Below are 13258 nucleotides of genomic sequence, written 5' to 3'. Positions count from 1 at the left end.
CCATTCAGCAAACTGAATTAGGAGGACAAAGGATTAAGCCAACTTTCTGGACTTTTCCACTCTGTAGAAGATAATTTTTTTTGTTTCCTCATTTTTTAGTTTATTTTTTACTTTTTTCTGACATCCTAATTCTTTATTTTATTTATTTATAAAAAGGAAACACTGACAAAACCATAGGATAAGAGGAGTACAACACACAATTACCACCACCAGAACTCCGTATCCCATCCCCTCCCTTGACAGAAGATAATTTTGTTGTTGTTGTTATCAGCCTTCCCTGCTATTAGTAACAGCAGAATATCAGGACTTTACTTTTGTTTAAATTTGTAATTGAAGGAAAAAAAACCCCTAATACTTTATCTAAGCTTTACCAGGTCTTGGTTTAGGATTTTGGAAAGGATCTTTGGTGTGCAAACAGTGCCAATCTGACAAAAATGCTTTACTTTGTCTAAATATCCTTTTATTATTTTCCAAATAGATGCAACAGGCTTCTTGGTAAGGCCATAAAACTTTCTATGTAATTCATATAATCACAAAAACAGTGCTTGTTTGGAATGACAGATAGGCAGTAAAATGGTTATCACATTAATTGAATCTAGGAAACCATAAACTATAAAACCAAATTCTTATTATAGATACTAAAATGTGAGTATTTCTTGAGTGTTTGTGGCAAACAGTGGACTGATCAGTGTTCATATACTATTCACTCAAATAAACTTCATAGCTACATAAGATTCTGCTCACTTTGCTGAGGAAGCAGGAAGGTCAGATTAAGTGGAAGGTGAGCCCTGGGGGAGGAGAGGAATTAATGTTCTTTTGATGTCTCCCTTTCTTTTTGTAAACTGAAATGCTGGCCATTACAGTTAATGCTGGTAATTTAGGTGTATATCCTGTCTTCTTCCAAGGTGTTTTGATGTTTTTCTTGTTTAACTGGATCTCCTGAATCAGGGTGCCTGCTTGAGTTCAGAATTTCTAATGCTTTTACAATCCAGTGTCTCCTTACTGTTATGTTTAGTAGAACCAGAATCTTGATAAAAGGAATTTTAAGTGGTAGTTTTCAGTTTGAATGAGAAAACTGAACTTAAAAGAAAGTAGCTAGTGATAGCTCCCATTTACCAAGACTAGATTTTCCTGTTGTACTATATTGCATTTCATAACATTTATTTGCCTATGAGATCTTCTCAGAGAAATTTCTTTTTAGGACATTGTGGGGAGAGGTTTGAAAAGGGAGCTAGAGGTCCCTACAACTTGTGTGCCTGTTTTATTTTCTCTGTTGCATAAGTCTTTATCTTTATGATGTTCATTTAAATTTTTTCATTCACTCATTTTTTTTTAAACACTTGAGATTCTCCTAACTTCCTGTTGTTCTGGGAATACATAAAATAAACAAAACACAATCTATGCCTCAAAGCATTTCTAATAAGACAAACAGATAAGTATTTTGGATCAGACTTCTATTCTGAATTAACTTTTCTTTCCAACTCAGTGAAGCTGATTTTGTGTGCTGGAGATGAGGAGAGTTGTAGGCTTATCTTTTTGGATGATGTTCAGTAACTGATAAATTTAAAAGCATATTGATAAATTTAGGTCAGATTAACTAAACTAACAACCTCCCCTACCTAACTCTACAAGTCACCTCTTTCTTCTCCTTTTCCTTCTCCTCTTCCATTTCCTCTTACTCCTCCTCCTTCTCCTCTTCCTTCTTCTTTTTCTTCTTCCTCTTCTATTCTTCTTCAACTTTTGACTATATTAAAAGGTTAATGTGGAAACATTAAAATAATTTACCTGTGCAACAGGAAATGAAAGTGTAGAGGAGAGTGTTGTTGCTTGCCCAAGCCAAGTTTTAACATGCCTTGGCCTTCAGAAATATTTGGATGCGTTCACAACTATCATCAGGTATTTTATTAGTCAGGAACAGTTTTAGACCTTTCCAGGACTATTATGATCTAGATGTTAAATGTGTAATAAGTGCCAAGATTCCTAGTCATAGACCATGACTACACTTATCCATAGTCTTAAAGGCTCTTGAATAACCAAGGTTAAATATATATATATATATATATATATATATATATATATATATATATATATATATTTGCATTCAGATTCCTGCTTAATCCTAGGTAAATTCAAAAATGTCTGTCAGTGCTATTGGTGCATTACAGAAACATAGAAAAGAATGTGTTAAATTTAATTTTTATACTATTTGAAATATTAACCCTGTGTTGAAGGGAAGATTATCTAGAAGTTCTCCCCCTGTATGATTATATGATTCCTCTCTCTCCCCCCCTCTCCTTTTCTATCTCTTAATCTCCCCTTCACAATTTACCTTTCCACACACTCCTTACTCAAGCTATTGATTATTAGAACAGTCAAGTAACTGGTTACATTAGAATGAGAAAGTGAGCCTGAGCTCCAGTCATTCTGTCTTATTTCTCTGAAGAAATTTCCAGAAACAGACAGCATGCATACTTCTTGGAAAAAATCCACAAAATCTAGGTCAAAAAAAAAATTCAGAATAGTCTACTGGGGAATTTCCATGAAATACTAGATCTACCTAAGAGCATTTCATAAATCCTTATGATAAATATATCTTGATAAATTTAGCATGAAATGAATAGAGGAGTCAGATAATTCTACGTCGAGATCAGGTTTCAATACTCAAGCCATTACTAACACAGTAATACTGTTTAAATCAAGTATCTTTTCTAAGAGCCCCAGTGTCTCAACTTTACTTTGGCTTGAAGTCAGGGAACATTTTTGTTGGCAAAAAAAAAAAAACTGCTTCATAGAGGCATCCCACTGTGGGGAGACTGATCACTTAGTATCTAATTATCGGAACCCTTGCCATATGGATCTGATTTGTTTCAAAATATGCTGGCCAGAGGAACAATATGTGTCAGATCTCCATGATATGTAACTGCAGGCTTTGGCAAAGAAGAGAAAAAATTTCTAATGTTAAAGATTAACTTAGGTATCTTGCTTCAGTAAAGAGAAAATGGAAAAAAAAAATGTCAGTGAAGTGTTCAACATGTTGCTAGGCATTTCATGTTAAATAAATGACAACTCTCATTTTATTTGTTTGGGAAACAAAGTTACAGGGATTATGCTTTCAGAATTCCCTTTAAAAATTGAAAAGCAATGGTGTTTCCAAAATAAGTACCAGAATATCAGCTCATATGCTTTTCCTTTCTTAGCTCTGATAAAAGTCTGCCTTTGCAAGTACAGATGTGAGGAGCAGGTGAACTAGCTCACCAAGGTAGTGTGCTGCTTTGCCATGTGTGTACTCTATGTTTAAGCCCAGCCTCTACCACACTGAAGGAAGCTTTAATACTATTGTTTCTTTTACTCTCTATCTGCTTCTCTCGTTATTAAAAAAAAAATATTTAGTACTGTTTCCCATATGTGTCTGTGTTCTTTCTGTCACACCCTAGAAGGTGGAGCTATACTTACCCCACCCCAAAGATTTTCTCTCTCTCTCTCTCTCTCACACACACAGAGAGAGAGAGAGAGAGAGAGAGAGAGAGAGAGAAGTTGTGATACACACACACAGAGAGAGAGAGAAGTTGTGATACATACACACACACACACACACACACACACACAGAGAGAGAGAGAGAGAGATTGTGACTATGAATCAAATTTGAGTTGAAGAGAAAGCTCAAATATCTTAGCATGGCCCCTGATATGTTAGGGCCCCAAATTGCTTCTCAGAATAGAAAATGTGAGGTCATTTAGTTACCTGTGGTATGTGTAATACTGCCAAGGAGGTAACATCATTTCTCATTTCTAGGCTTATCTCTGTGTTGAAACGAGCCTTTTTTTTTTTGTTTCCTCCAGAGTTATTGCTGGGGCTCGGTACCTGCACTACAAATCCACTGCTCCCAGAGGCCATTTTTTTCCCATTTTTTTGTTGCCCTTGTTGTTGCCATTGCTGTTGTTGTTGTTGGATAAGACAGAGAGAAATCGAGAGAGGAGGGGGACAGTGAGGGGGAGAGAAAGATAGACACCTGCAGACCTGCCTCATCACTTGTGAGGCGACTCCCCTGAAGGTGGGGATCCGGGGCTCGAACCGGTTTCCTTACTCCAATCCTTGCACTTTGCGCCACGTGTGCTTAACCCACTGTGCTACCGCCCGACCCTCCAAACCATTTGTTTTTGAGATTAGTTTTGCTTTAAAAACATAGGGATTCATATTCATGTTTTTCCTTTAGTTCAGAGTGAGAGAGGGAATAAATACTAGGGTTTGGGACACATGGAATTCTTTCAAAAGCAAACTACATCTATAAACTAAAAGGTGGATAAGATATATAACAATCTTTTATTACAATATTGACCATTAATATTTTGTTCTAAATAAAAGTTAGTTTAAAGAAATAATCATGTTCACTTGTTGTGTGTAATCCTTTTTTCTTCCTGCCCTTCTATTTTCTTAAATCCGTCTTAGCTGAACTCCTTTCTGTTTGCTTTGTTTATTTAGTTGGTTTTGTTGTGAGTTTTCCTATAAACTTCATTTTGGGAGTTAGCTGAACTCCTTTCTGTTTGCTTTGTTTATTTAGTTGGTTTTGTTGTGAGTTTTCCTATAAACTTTTCATTTGGGGAGGCAAGAAGTTGTTTGTTCCCAGGAAATATATTTCTGTGCTCTGTGTCTAGACAGACAACACTTTGATGTAGTAGAATTGTGCTCTGTAAGGATTTCGCTGGGTAAATCGAGCGGTAGTGCAGCGGGTTAAGTGCACTTGGCGTGAAGCACAAGAACCGGCTGATCTGGATTCGAGCCCCCGGCTCCTCAACTGCAGGTGAGTCGCTTCACGAGTGGTGAAGCAGGTCTGCAGGTGTCTGTCTTTCTCTCCCCCTCTCTGTCTTCCCCTCCTCTCTCCATTTCTCTCTGTCCTATCTAACAACAACGACATCAATAACTACAACAATAAAAAACAACAAGGGCAACAAAAGGGAAAATAACTAAATTAAAAAAAAAACATTAAAAAAGGATTTTGCTGTATGCTAGCAATTTTTGGAATGAAATTTCTAGAAGGTATAAAATCATATAGTACCTGTATTTTGATGCTAAATTTAAACATTGTAAACTAAGGCTTATTATCTAGATAGTTCAGTAAATTGTCATCTGAGTTGGCTTTTGATCTTCAAATGTGTATAAGCATTTGAAGAGGAAAAGAATACTGTTTGATACTTATGTTTTACATTTTTGTATAAAGGGTTGGAAAATAACTCATCTGGTAGAGTGAGTGCATGCTTTGACAGGCATGTGACTCAGGTTCAAATCCTGTCACCCCTTGGAAGTGCCACAATGGAGAAACTCTGACCCTGTGGTAGCTCTTTTTCTGTCTGTCTGAATGAAAAGGGAGTATACACAAGACCTGGGAATTTAGGACTGTGTTCTTCAACATCTGCAGTGAAGAAATACTTTTGTTGGGAGTCAGGCTGTAGCACAGTGGGTTAAGCGCAGGTGGCGCAAAGCGCAAGGACTGGTGTAAGAATCCCGGTTCAAGCCCCCAGTTCCCCACTTGCAGGGGGGTCGTTTCACAAGTGGTGAAGCAGGCCTGCAGGTGTCTATCTTTCTCTCCTCCTCTGTCTTCCCCTCCTCTCTCCATTTCTCTCTGTCCTATCCAACAACAACGACATCAATGATGACTATAACAATAAAACAGCAAGGGCAACAAAATGGAATAAATAAATAATAAAAAATATTAAAAAAAAAGAAATACTTTTGTTTGTTTTCTTCAATTCCTTATCTGTTAAAGATGTGTGTGTGTGTGTGTGTGTGTGTGTGTGTGTGTGTGCGTGTGTGTATTAATTCTTCTTCTAGCGTTTGCCATGTGTATTAATTCATTGACAATAACTTCGTAGAGAAATATTTATGTGATATAAAGGCTTCTAAATGTTCACTTAATTTCTAAACATATGTCATAGATGAATGGTAAAATGCTATTCACTAATGGGCAAGAGGCCATAAGACATACATTGTGAAGCACTGGCTTAGAGAATGAACAGAGATGAATTTTGAGTATCAAGCATCTTATACACAGTTAAAGAATTTCAAACTTTATGTCATCAAAGATGGCATAAATAATCTTCATGTATTTATATTGCTGGGTAACTTCTTTAAAACTTTTGTGTTGGGTAGGGGTAGAAAGCATAATGGTTATACAAAGAGATGCTCATACCTGAGGCTCCAAAGTCCCAGGTTCAATCCCCCGCACCACCATGAACCAGAGCTGAGCTTTCTAGAAAGAAAAAAAAAAGGCTTTTGTGCTGAATAGATATTTTGATTAGTAATTCTTAAATTGTACTTTGTATCATTTTGATAGAAATAACCTCAGAAAATTGTGTTTATTTGGGAGAAGCACGCTTTATAATCCAGGTTACCTTTTCCCATTTCTTCATCTTTTATCTATTATCTTCTGTGTCGGTTGAATTTTACAGCTGATTTCTGAGGAAACCAAAATTCATCTGTTGAGTCCTCTTGCCTTTTGTTGTACTACTCTCTTTGCCTTTTATTCACCATTATCAGATTTCAAGATGCTACAAGTACGTAGGACCAAACTGAGCAGTCTGGGCCTCTGCCTGACCAGGGGTCTTAAACACAAAGCTGTGATGGCAGTGAGGCGGGAGGATGTGAACGCCTGGGAGAGAAGGGCACCACTAGCTCCCAGGCACATCAAAGGCATCACCAATCTGGGATACAAAGTTTTAATCCAGCCTTCTAATCGACGAGCAATTCACGACAAGGTAAATATTTATAATTATTTTTTTTAAGTCATATAAGAATAAGGTGAACCTGCATATGAAAATTAAAGAATATCTGAATGAAAACAGTGTTTGCTAGTGTCACTTGAATACCACTCAACAATATTCCTTTCCATTATCTACTCTCAGAATTCTAGTCACTTTTCCTACTGGAGTCCAGAATTCAGTCAGTCACATTATTTTTATATCATCCATAATTTCTCCAGCTGAAGGATAGAGAGATTAATTTTTAGTGGAGATGATATCCTTCAGTTATTCCCACTTTTATGTGAAACTGCAGTTCTGGCACTGGGGAGATAAAGACCCCCCTGGAAATACTTTGTAGAGTTTATCCGTAAGATTTTTCTAGCCAGCCAGTCTGTGAAGCCCTTAGTATTCATCATTCTGTTTGTTCTTCACAATAATAGCCTTATGATACAGGATTAACTTTTATTTTCAGTTTAGACAGATATACATATACAGGTGAATTCACCCATAGATCATTTGAAAAATAGATTTCACATATCACAACTCTGTACTACTAAAACATTTCAATATATATATACCTACTAGGAATATATTAGAGTCCTACCTTAACTACTTTTCATACCTCAAGAATAATAATTCCATAATATCATCTTATATAGTCCATTTTTAAATTCTACATTCTTCTCAAATGGCTTTTGTTTTGAGACTTCACTAAGATTACTGTGTTTATTGTCCTTGTATTGGCTCTTTGAATCTGTAACAGAATTTACCTGTCAATTTTTAGTAATTTTAGTAACGTTAACTTTTCTTGAAGAGTTTAGGCCAACTGACTTACAGAATATTTCTCCTCTAAGTGTGCCAAACCTTATTTCCTTGTGCTTAGGCTCAAGCTAAACATTTTTTGACATGGATATAACATAAGTTATATATATATATTCCCCATTGTATCATATTAAAGGAAAAATCTCAATTAAAAATTGTAATGATTTGCTTGAAATGTTTTTGCTTGAAATGATTTTGCTTGAATTGTAATGATTTTGCTTGAAATGTTAAAAGTGCTTTTCTCATATTGCTTTGTACATATCGAGTCATCTGTGGAATATTTTGGTGGGTTTCCTGAGCCTCATAAACCTTTCTGCTAATGATGTTAACATCTATTGATAACCCCTTAGTTTCTCTTGTCTCTCTTGCTCCTTTTGGTATTACTATAGATATATGATTTTTTCCCCTTAAATATATGTGACATCTTCTTTTTTAAATAAATATTTTAAAAAATATTTATTTATCTCCTTTTTGTTGCCCTTGTTGTTTTATTGTTGTTGTTATTGATGTAGTCATTGTTGGATAGGACAGAGAGAAATGGAGAGAGGAGGGGAAGACAGAGAGGGGGAGAGAAAGATAGACTGGGGGGGGGGGTCTTTACGCCTGTCCTGGCGCTTTGCGCCACGTGCGCTTAACCTACTGAACTACCGCCCGACTCCCATGATATCCTCTTTTATGTTCTATGCTTGCCTTAAGCAATAAAAGTCAAAATTTCTATTCTAAAAAGCTAAAAATATATTTTGGTACAATGCCCAGCACAGAGTAGTCACTCTATAAATATTTGGTTTCTTCCTTGTTTACCGTTTAACACAATCTACCAAAGGTGTTTCTCCCAAAATAGATGAGATATTGTTCCAAAATAGTATCTCTATAATAACTATCTATACTATCTCAAAGGTTGGATAAGTAATTTTTGTAGAGAAGTTTCAGAAAAAAGTATATGATAATCTATTAACCAAATTATTGTGTGGATGTATCTGTGAGAAAGAGAAAGAGAGGGAGAGATAACAGCAGGCTAAAGTACTGCTATGATGCTTTTATGATATTCTATGTTGGTTTTTAAAATTTTTTTCTTTTTAAATTGTAATTCCAAAGACTCTATATTCAAAGAGAAGTTTGTCCGGGACTCAGCGGTAGCGCCCTGGGTTAAGCGCACATGGCACAAAGCGCAAGGACCGGAGTAAGGATCCTGGTTAGAGTCCCCAGCTTCCCACCTGCAGGAGGGTCCGATTCACAAGCGGTGAAGCAGGTCTACAGGTGTCTATCTTTCTCTCTCCCTCTCTGTCATACCCTCCTCTCTCGATTTCTCTTTGTCCTATCCAGCAACAACAGTTATAACAACAATAACAATAACAACCACAACAAGGGCAACAACAACAACAAAATGGGAATAATAGCCTCCAGGAGCAGTGGATTTGTGCTGGCACCAAGCCCCAGCGATAACCCTGGAAACAAGAGAGAGAGAGAGAGAGAGAGAGAGGAGTTTGTGTGTTGTTATTTCCATTTTGTTCTTATAAAGAAAATAATATAGGGGCTGTGCGGAAGTGCACCCAATTGAGTGCACATGTTACAATGCACAAGGACCTAGGTTCAAGCCCCAGGTCCCCACCTGTAGGGGGACAGTTGAGGAGAGATGGAGCAGCGCTATAGAAGTCTCTCCACCTACCTTTTCTTTTTCAATTTTTCTCTGTATCTAGTAAATAAATATATACATAAATAAAATATTTTAAAAATATTAACTTTAAAATATGTTTTAAAAGAGGACTATATCCTGCAATGTCCTTTCTACCTTGTTTTCTTTAGTCAGAATGTGTGGTGGGATTACTCCATATCAATTTATAAATATCTACTTCATTCTATATAATTGCATTACTATAATCACCCCATTAAACTATCTTGGGGGCTTATTTAATCAATTTACTGTATGTGGACAAAGAAATTATGTCTAAATAAATGAGATGGAAACTGTATGTTCCTGCTTTTCCTTACTATCTTTCCTATCCATCTATACTTTCCTTTGAGAGTGTTTTGTAAAGATTTATCTTCATTTTATTCATGAATACTCATTTAAAAATATCTGATTTGCCTATAGAAGTGAATAATACATCACTAATAAATAAATTGTTTAGCTTTTAATTTTTCAATGCATTGTGATACAAATTATGCATTTCACAAGTATATCTAAATAGCATGTACTGGTGGATATGAATAAACTCTAAGATTTTTTTTTCTTTCCCTCCTTTTTTTCCTTCCTTCCTTCCTTTCTTCTTTTCATTTCTTCCTTTCTCTTCCTCTATCTCTTCCTTTCTTCCCCTCTTTCATTCCTTCCACCTGGGCTACTGTAGGCGCTTCCAGTGCCTGCATGAATAATCCACTATTCTTGGTAGCCAGTTTCTCCTTGTTTTGCTCTTGTCTTATCTTTTCTTTTTGATAGAGGCAGAGAGAAATAAAGGAGTTGAGGAGCTAGTGGAGAAACACTATACTGTACATGAAGGTCCCTCCCTCCTAACAACAGGTGGGGAACAGGAGCTCAAACTCAGGTCTTTGTGCATGACAATTTGTGTACTCTACTGGGTGTGCAATCACCTTGCCCCACTAATTTGCTTTGAAATAGGAGTAAGAGCTGAATTTTCACTTTTTGTGTGTTTTGAATTTTCAGAGTTTTTTTTTTCTATTGAAGTAAAACAATATCTATTCAAATAATAAAATCAAGATTTAAAAATTGGGTTTTTATTTTCTGAGATAGCATGAAAGGAGTATAAATAATCCAGACAGTTTATCTTTAGCCAGCAAATAAAAACATAAGAAGTAGTTGTTCTGTGATCTATTTTAATCCACATATATTTTGTTCCATTGAAAGTTAATCACTTTTATTTGTTGCACTTATTAAAAGAACATAAATATAAAAATCAAGGAAAGACTTTTAACATAAATCCATTTTCTAGGAATATGTCAAAGCTGGTGGCATTCTTCAGGAAGATATTTCTGAAGCTTGTTTAATTTTGGGAGTTAAAAGACCTCCTGAGGAAAAATTAATGTCCAAGAAGACTTACGCATTTTTCTCCCACACAATAAAAGCTCAGGAGGCCAATATGGGCTTGTTGGATGAGGTTCTCAAACAGGTAATTGGTGACATTTTAGCAGAGTTTTTGTTTTTTTTTCTCCTACTTTTGTAGACTAGTAGATTTTCTAGTTTTCTTTCAACATCTAGGAAAATACCTCCTCTTGTCATTCAATTCAATACAAAAGGTGATCTATGATTTTGAAGAGCAATGATGGCCTTAGAGCTCCTCTGCCAAGCAAGTTTGCAGTATTTAAGAGATACAACCAAAAGTACTTCATTGATTTTTTTTTTTTTTGTATTCTGAAACAGAATGAAAGTATTTTTATCAGACAATTACTGATTTATAAGTCCATTTGGCCAGACACTATCCAGCTGAAATTGGAGCTGAAAAGAATCTCAGGAGTTATATTAAGCAGCATCCTAATTTTCATATGGCACCCAAAGAGGTGAAGAGACTGAATTGAGTCTCTACAACTCGGTAGGACTAGAACAGGACTGGAGATAAGTTTTACATTTGTTAGCATTAGTAAGAGGGAAATTTTGGAGATGAAGACACTTTCAGAACCTATCAGCTGCTTAAAGTATTCATTTAATAGATATTTACTGAGTGTCTATAATGTGATTGACTCTGTTCTCACATAGTCCCACAGTTCATGACAATGATAGAATGTAACAGTAAAATAGCTCTGTGTTCACCACAAAGTTTACATTCTAATTGGAGGAGACAGATGATAAATAAATAAGACATTACATATTCCACTTGTTAATCTAAGTAATAAAGATGAATATAATACAGAAAAGAAAAAGGAGTGCTGAACACTGGAGAAGGTGCAGGATGAACAGGGCTACCCTTACTGCAAAGGTGACATTTGAAGGAGGTGAAAGATTACATCACAAACATCTGGGAAGAGTTTAAGCAGAGAGCATGGCAATGCATAGACCTAGTGGCCTTTCTGAATGAAATATTCCAATAGATGGTGTTCTGAAATGCTTATTCTACCTGCTGTGTGGAGGTTGGTGGGGGAAGAGAAAATTGATGAGATTGTTACCTAAACTAATCTAGAGTCTAGGTGGCTTGCATGAGTGTGGTTGAAATTGAGGATGTGATACATGAACAGATTTGGATGTAATTTGGAAGTCTGATCTGCCAGGATTCACTCATGGAGTGAATGTGAACTGTGACCAAAAAAGAGTCAGGAATAACTCCAAGATTTTCTCCTGAGCAATTTAAAAGAATTGTAGTTTGAGATGTTGCTATTGCCAAAAAGAAACAAAAGCCCATACAAATAAACAAAATAAAACAGGCTTAGATGGGAGGGTCAAGAGTTGAATTTAAGACTGTTGAGTTTATCATATTCATAGACAATTAAAGGGAAATGCTTAGTGGGTGGGGGTAGATAGCATAATAGTTAAGCAAAGAGACTCTCATGCCTAAGGCTCTGAAGTCCCAGGTTCAGTTTCTCCCTACCCCCACCACCATAAGCCAGAGCTGATCAGTGCTCTGGTAAAAAAAAAGAAAAGAAAAGAAAAGAAAAGAAAAGAAAAAAAAATAATAAAAAAGGGAAATGCTTGGTAAGCTTTTGGTCATGAGTCTCTAGTATGAGAGAGAAGATCTTGCCCTACATTTTGTAGTTGTCAGAGACCACATAACTTCTAGAACTGTGAGATAGTATGACAGCAGGGAGTGTGTATAAACAAAGCAATTCAAAGACTTAGATTTGCAAAGAATTTCAGAATTTTAGATATTAAGGTGGGATTTGAATCTAGGGTGGAGGAAAGGGACCAGTCACAATTTTTAAAAACTATAGAGGAAAATAGATTTTGCGTAGAATTAAAGAATACATTCTAATTAATTTCAAATATACTAACCGTTGGCTGTAAGTAATTTGCAGTGTTTCTAAAGAAAGAATTCTAAAAGTAATTAATAGAAACAATAAGAGGAACATTTCATTTTAAGCAAATCAACTCCTTTCAAAGTACTTTAGAGATTTTCTTGTTACATAAACTTTTACTCATTACAAGAAAATAAGTAAAAGCAGACCCAGCAGGACTACATTTTGGCAGTACTTCCTGACCAATTACTTGGGATTGGATGAATATTAAACATTTTTAATTTTGTACACATGAAAAAAATTGTATAGTGTTTGAGGAAATAAAGTGGCTGTTTAAAGCATCTTGTAATTATAGTGTGCCATTAGCTTTTAAGTAGGAACTAATAAGGCATTCCCAAGTATGTATGTGTGGGGGGGATTTCCAAGGAAAGATAATGTTATAGTGAAGAAGTAAAAAGCAGACAGAAAACTTACTGTGAAAAGACAGAGAAAAAGAGAATGAGATTTGTGTATTGACTTGAATGAAAAATTTACTGTTACATTTAAGGTAGAAAAGACCTGGGTATATTTAGAATAGTTAAAAGGAAGAGGTAATATAAAGAAGATGGCTTGGAAAATAGAAGAAATCCATGAAGAGTGGTATTATAAAACTTGGAAAAACAAGGTAGGCCCTAGTTCATAGGAATTAATGTTAGGAGGAAATTGTTTTCTTTGAGACCAGAAGGAAGGATGTACAAATTAGGGGGACTGAAGATGTATTTAGAGATGAGGTTAGGCTAGATGCTTTAATTACTCTGTTGACTAT

At 35.7% G+C, this 13258-nt stretch overlaps 1 protein-coding gene across 1 annotated transcript in view; it reads left to right on the top strand.

Annotated features, from left to right (window-relative positions):
* The window catches only part of AASS (aminoadipate-semialdehyde synthase), a 65127-nt gene that overhangs the window by 1018 nt on the left and 50851 nt on the right, over positions 1–13258 (top strand). The window contains exons 2-3 of the mRNA XM_007525002.3: positions 6533–6750; positions 10503–10679. Coding sequence (XP_007525064.2) covers positions 6541–6750; positions 10503–10679 — 387 coding nt within the window. The 5' untranslated portion in view covers positions 6533–6540. The remainder of the gene's footprint in view (positions 1–6532; positions 6751–10502; positions 10680–13258) is intronic.

Source organism: Erinaceus europaeus, chromosome 8, assembly GCF_950295315.1.
Source record: "Erinaceus europaeus chromosome 8, mEriEur2.1, whole genome shotgun sequence".
Lineage (NCBI taxonomy): Eukaryota > Metazoa > Chordata > Mammalia > Eulipotyphla > Erinaceidae > Erinaceus > Erinaceus europaeus.
The sequence above is the reverse complement of the archived record's forward strand: the minus strand, read 5'-3'. Positions and strand labels throughout refer to the sequence as shown.